This window comes from Dipodomys merriami, unplaced genomic scaffold (genome assembly GCF_024711535.1).
Source record: "Dipodomys merriami isolate MVZ:Mamm:240054 unplaced genomic scaffold, mDipMer1.0.p SCAF_125, whole genome shotgun sequence".
Taxonomy (NCBI): Eukaryota; Metazoa; Chordata; class Mammalia; order Rodentia; family Heteromyidae; genus Dipodomys; species Dipodomys merriami.
Window position 1 is genome coordinate 1,909,305 of NW_027202549.1, and position 13,385 is coordinate 1,922,689.

Sequence of the window (13,385 nt, forward strand, 5' to 3'; positions counted from 1 at the left end):
TCCTGCCCGAGCTGGCTTCGAACTGTGATCCTCAGATCTCAGCCTCCTGAGTAGCTAGGATGATAGGCGTGAGCCGCTGGTGCCCTGCTTGTTAACTAGTTCCTTTCTCTACCAACTGACCTTGGAGACCCGGGCTGGATTCTTGCAAACAAGCCAGCAGGCCAAAACTAGGACAAGTAGCTATAAACACACAGCCAACATAGCTACCCTCAGGTATGAACTCAGCGAGTGAGGTCTGTGTGTAGTCCCGTCCTCCCCTTACTTGCGATAATCTCGGACGCAGTAAATCTTGTTCTCCGAGTCCACGGTGAAAGGCACTCCATCCAAACACTCGTTACAGATGACGCATCGGAAACAGCCCGGGTGGTAGGACTTTCCCAGGGCCTGCAGGATCTAGGGGGACACAGAGGAGGAGACACCGATGGCATGAGCCATCCATTAAAATGATCTCCACCAGGCACCGGTGGTTTACGCCTATCATCCTAGCTACTCAGGAGGCTGAGATCTGAGGATCACGGTTCCAATCCAGCCCGGGCAACAAAGTCCATGAAACTCTTATCTCCCATGAATCACCAGAAAACCGGAAATGGCACTGTGGCTCAAGTGGTAGAACGCTCACCTTGAGCTGAAGAGCTGAGAGACAGCGCCCAGGCCCAGAGTTCAAGCCCCACGACCAACAAGAATAAATAAATAAATAAATAATCTCCATTTTAATTCCCTTTCTCCCCTGAATACTTCCTCCTGCTACTACAACATGCCACAATCCCTGCTTACCATGTCCAAAATCAGATGGCCACACAGGAAGCACCGGTCAGCAGACTGTTGAAAGCCGGAGTACTGGAGGGGAAGGGAAAAAAGAGAGTTAAAGCCTGGCTGGCAGATGGACCTGCCACGTCTCCAGCAGCCAACAGATCTGCAAGCACCTCCTAATCAAACCGTGTCGCTCTGTGTAGAAATCTGCCACAAGGACCACAAAAGCTATTAACATCCCATATGCTCACCCCACCATTTGTGTCTGGGTCCCCACAACTATGCTATCGTTGCCTGTCATCCTGGCTCTTCAGGAGGCTGAGATCTAAGAATCGTGGTTCAAAGCCAGCCCATGTTGTTGTTGTTGGTCATGGGGCTTGAACTCTGGGCCTGGGCGCTGTCCCTCAGGTCTTCGGCTCAAAGTGAGCGCTCTGTCACTTACGCCATAGTCCCACTTCCGGTTTTCCAGTGGTTTATTGGAGATAAGAGTCTCAGGGACTTTCCTGTCTGGGCTGGCTTTGAACCGTGATCGTCAGATCTCAGCCTCCTGAGTAGCTAGGATGACAGGTGGGAGCCACTGGCACCCAGTTCCATGAGATTCTTAACACCAATAAACCACTCTAAAGCTGGAAATGGAGTTATGGCTCAAAGTGGTAGAGTGCTAGCCTTGAGAGAAAAAAAAAAAAGTTTCAGGAAAGCACCCAAGCCCTGAGTTCAAGCCCCATGACCAACAACAAAAAAGCTGTAATCTCTTTGGTTTTCACAAGGAAGGGGTTTCCTTGGATCACTTGAGAAACCATGCAAATAAACATAAAAATACAAAATAAATGGCAAATTCTTGCTGGGTACTGATGGCTCACCCCGGTAATGCCAGGTAATCAGGAGGCTGAGATCAGGGAATCATGGTTCAAAGCCAGCCCAGGCAGGAAAGTCCAGTGAGACTGTTACCTCCAATGAACTACCAAAAAGCTGTCACTCACAGAGCTCTAGCCTTCAGAGAAACAGCTAAAGCAGGAGGCCCTGTGTCTGTCACGTGCATGCGTGTACACGCACATGCGTCACACTAGTAGGGATATACCAAGCCATCTTACAGTCCCTTCCACAGTGTTCCTGTTTGTCTTTTGCCTAGATGTCTCTAGGCCATCAACGCCCATCTGTCCCCCCCAACACAGCTGGCAACTCACCAAGAAATCTTCCTCACAAAACACCTTGCCGTTCACAAAATAGAAGGCTTTTCCTCTCAGCTTCCGGCCTAAGGGAGGAAAACAAAAGAAGAAAAAGCAGGGTAAAGGAAGGTGGTCAGATTTGGGGAGAGAGAGAAAACAGGAAATGGACTGTGGTATAGCTCAAAGGATGGAGTACTTGCCTAGCAATCATGAGGTCATGAATTCAAGTCCCAGAACCAAAAATAAACAAACAAAGCAATACCTCTGTGAAGATTTATGCTTCAGAACTATCCAGAAGGATTTTTGCTACTGGTAGGATTTAGTGTTGTCTGTCCATCTCAAGGTTACAAAACGGTAAGTCAGCATGTGGCCACAAGGGGGTGGGTGGTGAATGTCAAGTACAGTCAATTCCTTGGAAGGGCCATATATAAATCATATGAAAAGCAGAAGCCCAGGGACAGTGCCCAGTCCCTGAGTTCAAGCCCCAAGACCAGCACATACATACACATATATACACACACAGAAAGAACAAACAAAACAAAAAAAAGCCTGGTCTCAAAACCAAACCAACAAAGCACCGGTGGCTTACATCTATCATTCTAGCTACTCAGGAGGCCGAGATCTGAGGATCACAGTTCAAAGCCAGCCTAGGGAGAAAAGTCGGCAAGACTCTTATCTCCAGTGAACCAACAGATAACTGGAAGTAGGGCTGTGGCTCAAAGTGGTAGAGCCCTAGCCCTAAACATAAGAGCTCAGGAACAGGGCCCAGGCCCTGAGTTCAAGCTCCATGACCAACAACAAAACCAAACAACAACAACAAAAAACAACAACAACAAAAAACCTACTAAATCAGGACCATTGAAATGACCACTTGGGAACAAGCCAGCCCTGGCAGACAAATCCAAGAAACTCTTGTCTCCAATTATCCGGCAAAAAGCCGGAAGCAGAGGCATGATTTAAGTGATTGACCATCTGACTAAGTAAGCAGAACACCTTAAGGTTAAATTCCAGCAAATCCTATCACTAAAAAGAAAGAGGAAACAAAAGAAAAGAAAAAAAAAAGAGCTAGGTGCCGGTGGCTCACACCTGTAATCCTAACTACTCAGGAGGCTGAGATCTGAGGATCACAGTTCAAAGCCAGCCTAGGCAGGAAAGTTCGTGAGACTCTGATCTCCAATAAACCACTGGAAAACCAGAAGTGGCACTATGGCTCAAGTGGTTGAGCTCAAGAGCTGAGGGACAGTGCCCAGGCCCAGAGTTCAAGCCCCATGACCAACCAAAAACAAGAAAAGGAAGGAAGGAAGGAAGGAAGGGAGGAAGGAAGGAAGGAAGGAAGGAAGGAAGGAAGGAAGGAAGGAAGTTAAATGACTTCAACTTCTTGACCAACAGCCATAAAACTAATTTTAGTTCTTTTTACTTGTTTACTTCATTTTAAATGTCTGCTTGACTTCTTGAGTCTAGAGATCTCAATCTTTGGAAAAGCAAACAAGGACTAGGTTGAATAACCCCTCATCAATCACCTGGAGGAGAGCTCATGTGCTGTCTTCTGTCCTTTTACCAGAAGACGTGACAAGGACACAAACAGCCCACCCTCGGGAGAGCTGAACAACCGAAAAGGAAAAGGAAGTCACTACTCACACTGTCTGATCCCAAAGTGGAGAGAGTATCTATCTAGCTTTGGGATGTGATGGAGGTTGGTGAGGCTGCAGTTACACCTGCAGCCACTAGAAGGAGCCAACACATCAGACTGCGTCCTGGCAATGGAACTCAGAAATGCTAAGGAATCTGAACAGGAAATCAATCTTTTTGTGGATGCATTCAGGTCCCTGGGGGAAGAGGGGAGGTGGTCGAGGCGTGAACCCCAGAGCTAGGGTGCTGTGAGACTCTTATCTCCAGTTAAGCACCAGAAAACCGGAAGTGGCGCTGTGGCTCAAGTGGTAGAGCGCTCGCCTTGAGCTGAAGAGCTGAGGGACAGCGCCCAGGCCCAGAGTTCAAGCCCCACGACTGACCAAAAAAAAAAAAAAAAAAGTCTGTGAAAGAGGGGAACAGAAGACACTACACAAAAGGAAATAAACTCATTACCTGTCTCGTATAAATGTAATTCCTCTGTACATCACCTCTATAATAGCAATAAAGTAATTATAATTATTATAATATTAAGCTAATTATAATACTAATAAAAATTATTATTGCTAAATTAGTCATATAAAAAGCTCAAAGTGGAGCTGTGGCTCACATGGTACAGTACAAGCCTTGAGTAAAAAAGTCAAGCAAGAACATAAGACCCTGAGTTCAAACCTCCCCTCCCCCCAAAAAGAGAAACAGGCTGGGCACTGGCGGCTGGCTTATACTTACAAGCCTAGCTTTGCAGAAGGCTTGAGATCGGAGGATTGCTGTTCAAAGCCAGCCTGGCCACCAAAAACAGCTGGAAGTGGTGCTGTGACTCCAGTGGTAAAGTGGTAGTCTTCAGCAAAAAGAGCTCAGGGATAGTACACAGGCCCTGAGTTCAAGCCCCAGGACCAGCACAGAAGGAAAGGGACATGGAAATGGAAAGGGAAAAGGAAAAGGGAAAGAGAAAGAGAAAAGGAAAGGAACAGGAAAAAGAAAAAGGGAAGGGAAAGGGAAGAGGAAGGCTCCTTCTTCCTCTCTGTGCCAACAGCTTCCGGGAAGCATCCCATGCAAGATCCTGTCCTGGCCAATGGGCAGGGCTTGGGTTAGGGGAGAAGCTCCACAGCCCACGTTGCCATGGTAACCAAACATCCTCCTCCCAAAACAAGAGAACTTTTATTTCCCAAGCCACACAGACACCCACACGTCGGTCTTCTGAATGCTTCCTTCCGAGGAGGAACTCCAAGGAAACAGGCCAGCAGAGGGCCACCGACAACCCACAATCCTCCCACCCCCCACCACAGCGAGCCCCTCTCCCTCCCACTGTGGTTCAAATGAACTCAGCCCTGACCCCAGAACTCGTTAATGTGATGCTCATGTATGATACGCCTGGGAAATTAAAAACGATTCACTGTGTATACATGAGGATCACAAGTCCAGAAAGGAAGGAAGAAAGAAATACACCCATGTGAACCCAAATTGCAAGGAGAAAAAAAACACACCCAAGTTAAAAAAAAAAAAAAAAACAGCTGCACTGAAATGCTCACGCAGCAAGCTTCTGTCTTTTAAATTTGCCTTTGTGGTTGTGGTGTGTGGTTCTCAGAGCTAAAAATGAACTAGCTACACGTGGCTGTTTCTTGTCAATATGTGTATCTGGGTACACTCAAGATTCCTGCACGGTACCCGTATTTACCCAGACTGACCTGCCAACTGGGTGAGTGCCATCCTAGCTACTCAGGAGGCTGAGATGTGAAGATCGTGATTCAAAGCCAACTCCGGGCAGGAAAGTGGAGCTGTGGCTCAAAGTGGTAGAGTGCTCACCTTGAGCAGAAAAGCTCAGGGACAGGTGCCCAGGCCCTGAGTTCAAGCCCCAGAAGCTTCACCACCCTACAAGGCCACACACACACTTACTGCAAGCAGCACAGGTGAAGCAGGCATCGTGGTAGAGATTTCCCATAGCCTGGCAGGCCTGGCCAGATCCAAACACTCCTTTGCTGCATTTCACACAGGCTCCTGTGGACAAAGAACACACCCCAGGTCAGGAAGGAACGGTGGTAGACACCGAGCCACAGATGTGGCAGCGACCAAGCTAATTCACAACTGTCATCCCAGTGACTTGGGAGGCAGAGATCTGGAGGATCAAAGTTCGAGGCTGTAAGTCCCCAAGACCCCCACCTCTATCAGATGCCAGTGGCTTTACATCTGTCATCTTAGCTGTCAGTCATGGGGCTTGAACTCTGGGCCTGGGCGCTGTCCCTCAGCTCTTCAGCTCAAGGCGAGCGCTCTACCGCTTGAGCCACAGCGCCACTTCCAGTTTTCTGAGTGGTTTATTGGAGATCAGAGTTCTCGCCAACTTTCCTGCCCAGGCTGGCTTTGAACCTCGATCCTCAGGTCTCAGCCTCCTGAGTAGCTAGGATGACAGGCGTGAGCCACCGGCACCCGGCTTGTGAAACTTTTTATCTCCAATTAACCATGCAAAATCCTGGAAGAGGAGCTATGGGTCAAGTGGTAGAGCATCAGGCTTGAGTGAATAAGGTAAGGGACAGTTCCCAGGCTCTGAGTTCAAGCCTCAGGACCGGCATACAGACACACGCACACACACGCACGCGCGCACACACACACACACACACACATACACAGACCCTCATATCTTAACAAACTTAAAAACTGGATACAGTGGCATGCGTGCGGTATTCAAGCTATGCATGGAGTATACACTGAAGGACTGCAGTCCAGGCTAGCCTAGACAAAGACGGAGACCCTACAACATTTCCATACATGAATATAATCAACCCCCAATAAACTATGCAGGAGACACAGCATGACTTGTGAACTCACCCTGCTCAGAGAGTCCTGGGATAAAAGTCTGACCATCCCCTCCCACTTCTTTCTTTTTTTTTTTTTTTTTTGGTCCCAGTCCCGGGGCTTGAACTCAGGGCCTGGGGTGCTGACTCTGAGCCTTTTTTTTCCCCTCACAGCTAGCGCTGTACCACTTGAGCCACAGCTCCACTTCTGGCTTTTTATTTTATTTTTTTTAATGTTTCATTGGAGATAAGCTTCATGAAGTTTTTCTGCCTGGGCTGGCTTCGAACCATCAGCTCTTGAGCTCTCGGCTCTCTTGAGTAGCTCGGATGACAGGCCTGAGTCACTGATTCCCGGCCAATCCTTCCCACTCCTGTTCCTAAAGTAAAGGGGGGGGGCGGGGCACAGATGGCAGCTTGCAATTGGACAGTGTAACAAATGTCCCACCTCTTGGCACTTCCTGATGCTTTATCTCAGATGCCAGTCCTTTGCTGGCTGAGCCCCGCCCCGACCCCAGTACATCAACACTGGGTCTTTTAGTCGTTATTTGTGCCCACCTCTTCCTCCTCCCCCCTGTCCCCCCACAATCTCTGGGCTCCCGGGGTTCCCTCCTTTACGTGGCTGACATCCTTCCTCTCCACTCTGACCGGGGAGACAGATTACAAAGCAAGGAAGGAAGGTCCTCAACATTCAGATCGTTAAGACACAGAAACAAGGAAGATCCCGTTTGAGTCAGGAGAAAACCATTCGGCATACGGTAAATGGACAAAGTTTCTCACGCCTGTCGTCCCAGCTACTCAGGAGGCTGAGATCTAGAGGATCGCGGTTTAAAGCTACCCCATGCAGGAAAGTCCTGTGAGACTCTGGCTTGAACTCTGGGCCCGTGCACCATCCCTGAGCATTTTTTTTTTTTTAACTCTACTACTGTTAGCCACAGCTCCACTTCCAGTTTCCTGGTAGTTTCTTAGAGATCAGAGTCTCATGGACTTTCCTGCCCCGGCTGGCTTTGAACCACGATCCTCTAGATTTCAGCCTCCTGAGTAGCTGGGAGTATTAGGCGTGAACCACCAGTACCCAGCTTTGGGAGAATCTTTTCTCTCCAATGAACCGCCAAAAACAAAAGACACAAGTGGAACTGTGGTGCAGATGGTAGAGCGCTTGCCTTGAGTGTATAAAAGCTCAGAGAAAACTGTCCAAGCCCTGAGTTCAAGCTGCAGGACCCCATAACTCAGTACACAGGTCTCCAGCTAAAGCTGAGACTGGTGCAGACAGGGCAGTACCTGGACACACACACACACACACACACACACACACACACACACACACACACACACACACACACACACACACACACACACACACACACACACACACACAGGGCAGTACCTGGACACACACACACACACACACACACACACACACACACACACACACACACACACACACACACACACACACACACACACACACACACACACACACACACACACCACACAGAGTTCCTGATGCAATGGCTGAGGTCATTCCACCAGCCACAAAGGAAGTACTCAAGGTCACTCTCCCCTACAGACATTGCTCCAGCCCTTTCTTCACCAACCCTTTAGACACCAGTGGCTTCCTAGCGGCATGGTGGCGTCGCTTGGTTACCATGGCAACGGAAGCCTTTCTTGCAAATCTCCAAATTACTGTCCTGCTGAGAGTTTCCCCCGTTGGACTCCGTGCACTGTGTGTGCGTGCACGCACAGGCCCACTTCTACAGCTCCCAGCCCTTTCCATTCCTCCAAGGAGGGAGTTCAAAGCCCCCCCCTCAGCAAGCCTTGTACTCCACACCCTTCTCTATTACAGCTCCTGCAGCTGGCGGCCAGGCATCCTACCCTGGATTTCTATAAAAGAACAACAAACTCTTCTGCCCCCTAACCATATAGTAGAGGCCAGTGAGCTTGCTCACCTCTACTGTGAACTGGGAATGATCGCTAGGCACCGGTGGCTCACGCCTGTAATCCCAGCTACTCAGGAGGCTGAGGTCTGGAGGATCGTGGTTCAAAGCCAGCCTGGGAAGGAAAGCCTGTGAGGCTTTTATCTCCAATAAACCATATCAAAACTGACCAATCACCACTTGTCAGTGGCTCCCCGCCTGTCATCCTAGCTGCTCGGGAGGCTGAGATCTAAGGATCGAGGTTCAAAGTCAGCCCAGGTAGGAAAGGCCATGAGATTTTTTTTTTTAATAGATAATTAACTGGGCAAAAGGCAGAAATGGAAGTGTGGCTCAAGTTTAAGCTCAGCCTTAAACAAAAAAAAAAAAAAAAAAGAGCCAAGCCAGGGCACAAGGTGCTGGGATTACAGGCGTAAGCTACCAGTGCCCAGCTCAAATGGGTCTTTAGATGCTTGTCCCAAAAGCCACTCTGAGCCAGGACAGCCACCCAGGTAGGAAGGCCTACGTTCAGGATAGATTATTTGTGCATGTGTGTATGTGTGCTGGTTCAGGGGCTTGAACTCAAGGCCTTGGATGCTGCTTTCCCTTAGTTTTTCCACACCAGGCTGGCACTTAACCACTTGAGCCACAGTGCCACTTCCAGCTTTTTGCTGTTTTAATTCGAGGTAAAAAGAGTTTCATGGACATTCCTGCCCAAGCCATCTCAGCCTCCTGAGTAGCTAAGATTATAGGCGTGAGCCACCAGCGCCCAGCTAGAAAGCCTTTTTTTCAAGCTCCAGTCCTGGAGCTTGAACTTGGGGCTTTTTCTGCTCATGGCTAACACGCCACTGCTCAACTTCTGGCTCTTTTGGTATTTTTTTTTTTTTTTTTTTGTCGGTCGTGGGTCTTGAACTCTGGGCCTGGGCGCTGTCCCTCAGCTCTTCAGCTCAAGGCGAGCGCTCTACCACTTGAGCTACAGCGCCACTTCCGGTTTTTTGGTGATTTATTGGAGATAGGAGTCTCACGGTCTTTCCTGCCCGGGCTGGCTTTGAACCGCGATTCTCAGATCTCAGCCTCCTGAGTAGCTAGGATTACAGGCGTGAGCCACCAGCGCCCGGCTCTTTTGGTATTTTATCGGAGATAAGAGTCTCATGGAAGCCAAGTTCTGGTGGCTCACATCTGTCATGGAAGGAAGGAAGGAAGGAAGGAAGGAAGGAAGGAAGGAAGGAAGGAAGGAAGGAAGGAAGGAAGGTCAGCAGCCTGATCACTAAGCCAACTGTACCAGTGATGCCCATCTATACACAGGCTCCTGGATAGAATAACAGAAATCCAGATGTTGCCCAAGGCTGTAAGAGAAGAATCCAGCTCCTCCAGCCAGTTCCTCTAACATTCTTTGCCTTCCTGGTGGTCTCCAGGGCTTCAGGAAGTTCCCTTTGTCCTGGGGTCTTGAGATATGATAGGACAGAGGTAAAAAAAAGCTGAACCACTGAGGTTAGGATTAGATAGGTATACGGATGAGATAGGTTCATTAACTTTTGGGTGTCTCGGTTTCCCCGTGTGGAAAATGGTGATCGTTAAAAGAATGGTGGTTGAAGCCAGGTGCTGGTGGCTCCCGCCTGTCATCCTAGCTACTCAGGAGGCTGAGATCTGAGGATCGCAGTTGGAGGCCAGCCCAGGGGAAGGAAAAGCCTGAGGGACTCTTATCTCCAATGAACCGCTCAGAAAAAGCTGGAGGTGACTTTGGGGCTCAAGTGGTAGAGCGTTAGCCTGGAGCACAAAGAGGCTCAGGGGGGCCATCACGTAGGCCCTGAGTTCAAGCCCTAGGGCTGGCAAATATAAAAGTCCCTGTCTCTTCACACACCAGCTCAGGCCCCATCCATTCTCCCAAGCAGACGGCCAGTGAGCCATTCCACTTAACATTAGGGCACTGGGACACAGTGCTAGGCCTTGGGCCCAGGTACTGGGTCAAATGACCAAGCCCAAGAGCCAGCATTGCCCAGGACCACACAGGAAACCTCAGAGGAAGCCAAGGATATGTCAGGGAAAATATGGACACTCAGCACCCCAAACCAGTGTTCCCAGATGTCCCTGTGTAGACCATACCTAAGTCAGCTACAGTAAAAGCCTTCCAAGACCTTTCGGGCTGGTGATTGAGCCTTTGATCTCAGCCTCCTGAGTAGCTAGGATGACTCAGGCACGAGCCACCAGCGCCCCCCACTGGATGATTTCTTCCACAGTACTGACACCAAGATGAAAGTCACATGTTAACAAATGTAAAAGAAATAGACACTGGGAAGCCCGGTACGGGTGGCTCACGCCTGTCATCCTAGCTACTCAGGAAGGCTGAGATCTGAGGATCACGGTTCAAAGCCAGCCTGGGCAGGAAACTCTGGGAGACTCTTTATCTCTAATAAACCACCAGAAAACCAGAAGTGGCGCTGTGACTCAAGTGGTAGAGCGCTAGCTTTGAGCTTTTGAGCTAAGAGACAGCGCCCAGGCCCAGAGTTCAAGACCCACGACCGACCCCCCCCAAAAAAAGGAAAGGAGAATTCCAGGCCCTGAGTTCATTCCAGGCCCTGAGTTCAAGTCCTAGTACCAACACACACACACACACACACACACACACACACACATAAAACACACACACACACACACACACACACAGAGGCCATGTCAAAAGTTCAGTTTCATGCTGTGGGTTATTAATGGAAAATCCAGGAAAACTGGACGGACATTCTTTCCTAGTCCCAAAGTCAAAGAGCAAAAACATAATGTCCCCGGAGGGATGGGCCAGGACCAAGAGAAGGCAGGATGGGACAAGCAAGACAGTGTGGGAACTCCATCCACACAGGGGAAGATTATAAGACAGGGCCAAGCAGGCTGGGGTGGGGTGCTGTCCTGACCACACAGGTGCTACAAGATCCAACATTTTAGTGGGCACTGGTAGCTCATACCTGCAATCCCAGCCACTCAAGAGGCTGAGATCTGAAGATCCCGGTTCAAAGCCAGCCTGGGCAAGAAGTCAGGCTGTGGCTCCAAGTGGTAGAGTGCTAGCTTTGAGCAAAAGAGCTCCAGGACAGTGCACAGGCTGTGAGTTCAAGTCCCATGACTGACCAAAACACACACACACACACACACACACACACACACACACACACACACACACACACACACACACACACACACACACACACACACACACACACACACAGAGAAATCAATATCTTGAATGTGCAGGAAGGGAAAAGAAAACCACAGATGTCCTGGCAGCCCGTGATAAGATTGCAAATCTCAAGGGTTCAACGGCAGAAATCCAGCTCCCACTAAGAGACCACCAAGCCTCAGTGCTCAAGCCATCAAAGGAGAAAAAAGGAAAAAAAAAAAAAAAGCCCAGGCAGGCCCCCGGGTAGAGGCTCCATTTCTTTTCATACCTCTCATACCTGTGTTCTTGAGCAAGTCACCTGATCCCTCAGGGTACCAGTTTCTCTACCAAAAACAAAGAATACTACTTCCCACAGAGCTAAACCAATGTCTACAAAGCACACAGCAAACCTCAACAGAGCCCGGCGCTGGTGGCTCACACTGGTCATCCTAGCAGCTCAGGAGGCTGAGATTGGAGGATCACAGTTCAAAGCCAGCCGGGGCAGGAAAGTCCGTGAGACTCTGGTCTCCAATAAACCACACTGGAAAACCGGAAGTGGGGCTGTGGCTCCAGTGGTAGAGTGCTAGCCTTGAGCTGAAGAGTTGAGGGACAGCGCCCAGGCCCGGAGGTCAGGCCCCATGACTGATCCCAAACAAACAAAACCAGAAGGCCCAAGGTCATGTTTTCCTGACCTATCCCAAGCAGGGAAGTTGAGACAGATGTTTCACAGAAACCACAGCCCAGTGGCTGGTATGCAGCATGGTAGGTGGGTGACCCTCGCAGCCTTTAGCCCCTGTCCCGAGATGGCTCCAGCTGCTGTAAGGCCACTTTGCCTGAGGTCACCAGATTCCCAAAGCAGCCCACATCTAGTGACTAAATCCATGAGGGAGAGCCAAAGGTCAAGAAATGTGGAGCCAACTCCACATGGCTCTCCAGAGCATTTGTAACTCCCAGGCTCCTTTGCACGGTTCGTGGGGAACCCTAACAACAGCAGCACCCCTAAATAAGCCTCCCACACACTAAACTCTCAGGGGGGGGGTCAGCTTCCCAGAGAACTCAGATGGTTTACGTGTGTGTGTGTGAGTGTGTGTGTGTGTGTGTGTGTGTGTTCTAGTACTGGAATGTGAACTCAGGACCTCAAGGCTGATGCTCTACCACCTGAGCCAGAGCTCTACTTCCAGCTTTTTGCTGGTTTACCATACCTAAGAGTCTCACTGATGTGTCCTCCAGGGCCGGCTTTGAACTACGATCCTCAGATCTCAGCCTCCTGAGTAGCTAGGATGACAAGCGTGAGCCACCGGTACCAGGCCCCTTGGCCATTTCTTAGTAATGGAAAGGAGGACCAGTATGGGTAAGACAGGCATCATGGAAGAGGAGGTCAGGGTTACCACTGAACCTTAGAAGCCCAAGAATGCCCTCTTCACCTCCCCCCTGCAGCGTGAACAGGTAGTACAGACAGGATCCACACTATGTCTTCCAAGACCAACAAATGCCAGGAAAATGGACTCCTTCTCCATGGAATCCCTCAAACCAGTTTGCCCTTGATCCTGTAAAATGAAATGGGCCAGGCATAGAAGGACACACACAGGCCCCCGTAGAGGTAGAAGCTAAAAAAGCTCCTCCCCAAGCAGGCGCACACCGGTGATCCTAGCTACCACAGGAGACTGAGATCTGAGGATCACGGTTCTAAGCCAGCCTGGACAGGAAAGTCTGGGAAAGTTTTTATCTCCAATGAACCACCAGAAAAACCAGAAGAGGAGCTGTGGCTCAAAGTGGTTGAGTGCTAGCCCTAAGCCACATAGCTCAAGGATAGCTCCTAGGCCCTGAGTTCAAGCCCCAGCATTGAGAAAGAAACATCTGTGGAAGCTAAAAAGCTCATCTCTGGACTGGGGAGGTGGCTCAGTGGTAGAGTGCTTGGCCTTGCATGCCTGAGGCCCTGGGTTCGATTCCCCAGCACCACATAAGCAAAAAAAGAAACAAGCCGGAAGTGGCGCTGTGGCTCAAG

General features: G+C 49.7%; 1 protein-coding gene across 2 annotated transcripts in view; it reads right to left on the reverse strand.

Moving 5' to 3' along the window:
• Limd1 (LIM domain containing 1) overlaps positions 1 to 13,385 on the reverse strand; it is a 29,910-nt gene that overhangs the window by 6,934 nt on the left and 9,591 nt on the right. For both annotated transcript variants that reach the window (XM_070017624.1, XM_070017625.1), the window contains exons 4-7: positions 5,436 to 5,537; positions 1,935 to 2,002; positions 775 to 837; positions 263 to 393 (exon numbers count right to left, since the gene is read on the reverse strand). In XM_070017624.1, coding sequence (XP_069873725.1) covers positions 263 to 393; positions 775 to 837; positions 1,935 to 2,002; positions 5,436 to 5,537 — 364 coding nt within the window. The remainder of the gene's footprint in view (positions 1 to 262; positions 394 to 774; positions 838 to 1,934; positions 2,003 to 5,435; positions 5,538 to 13,385) is intronic.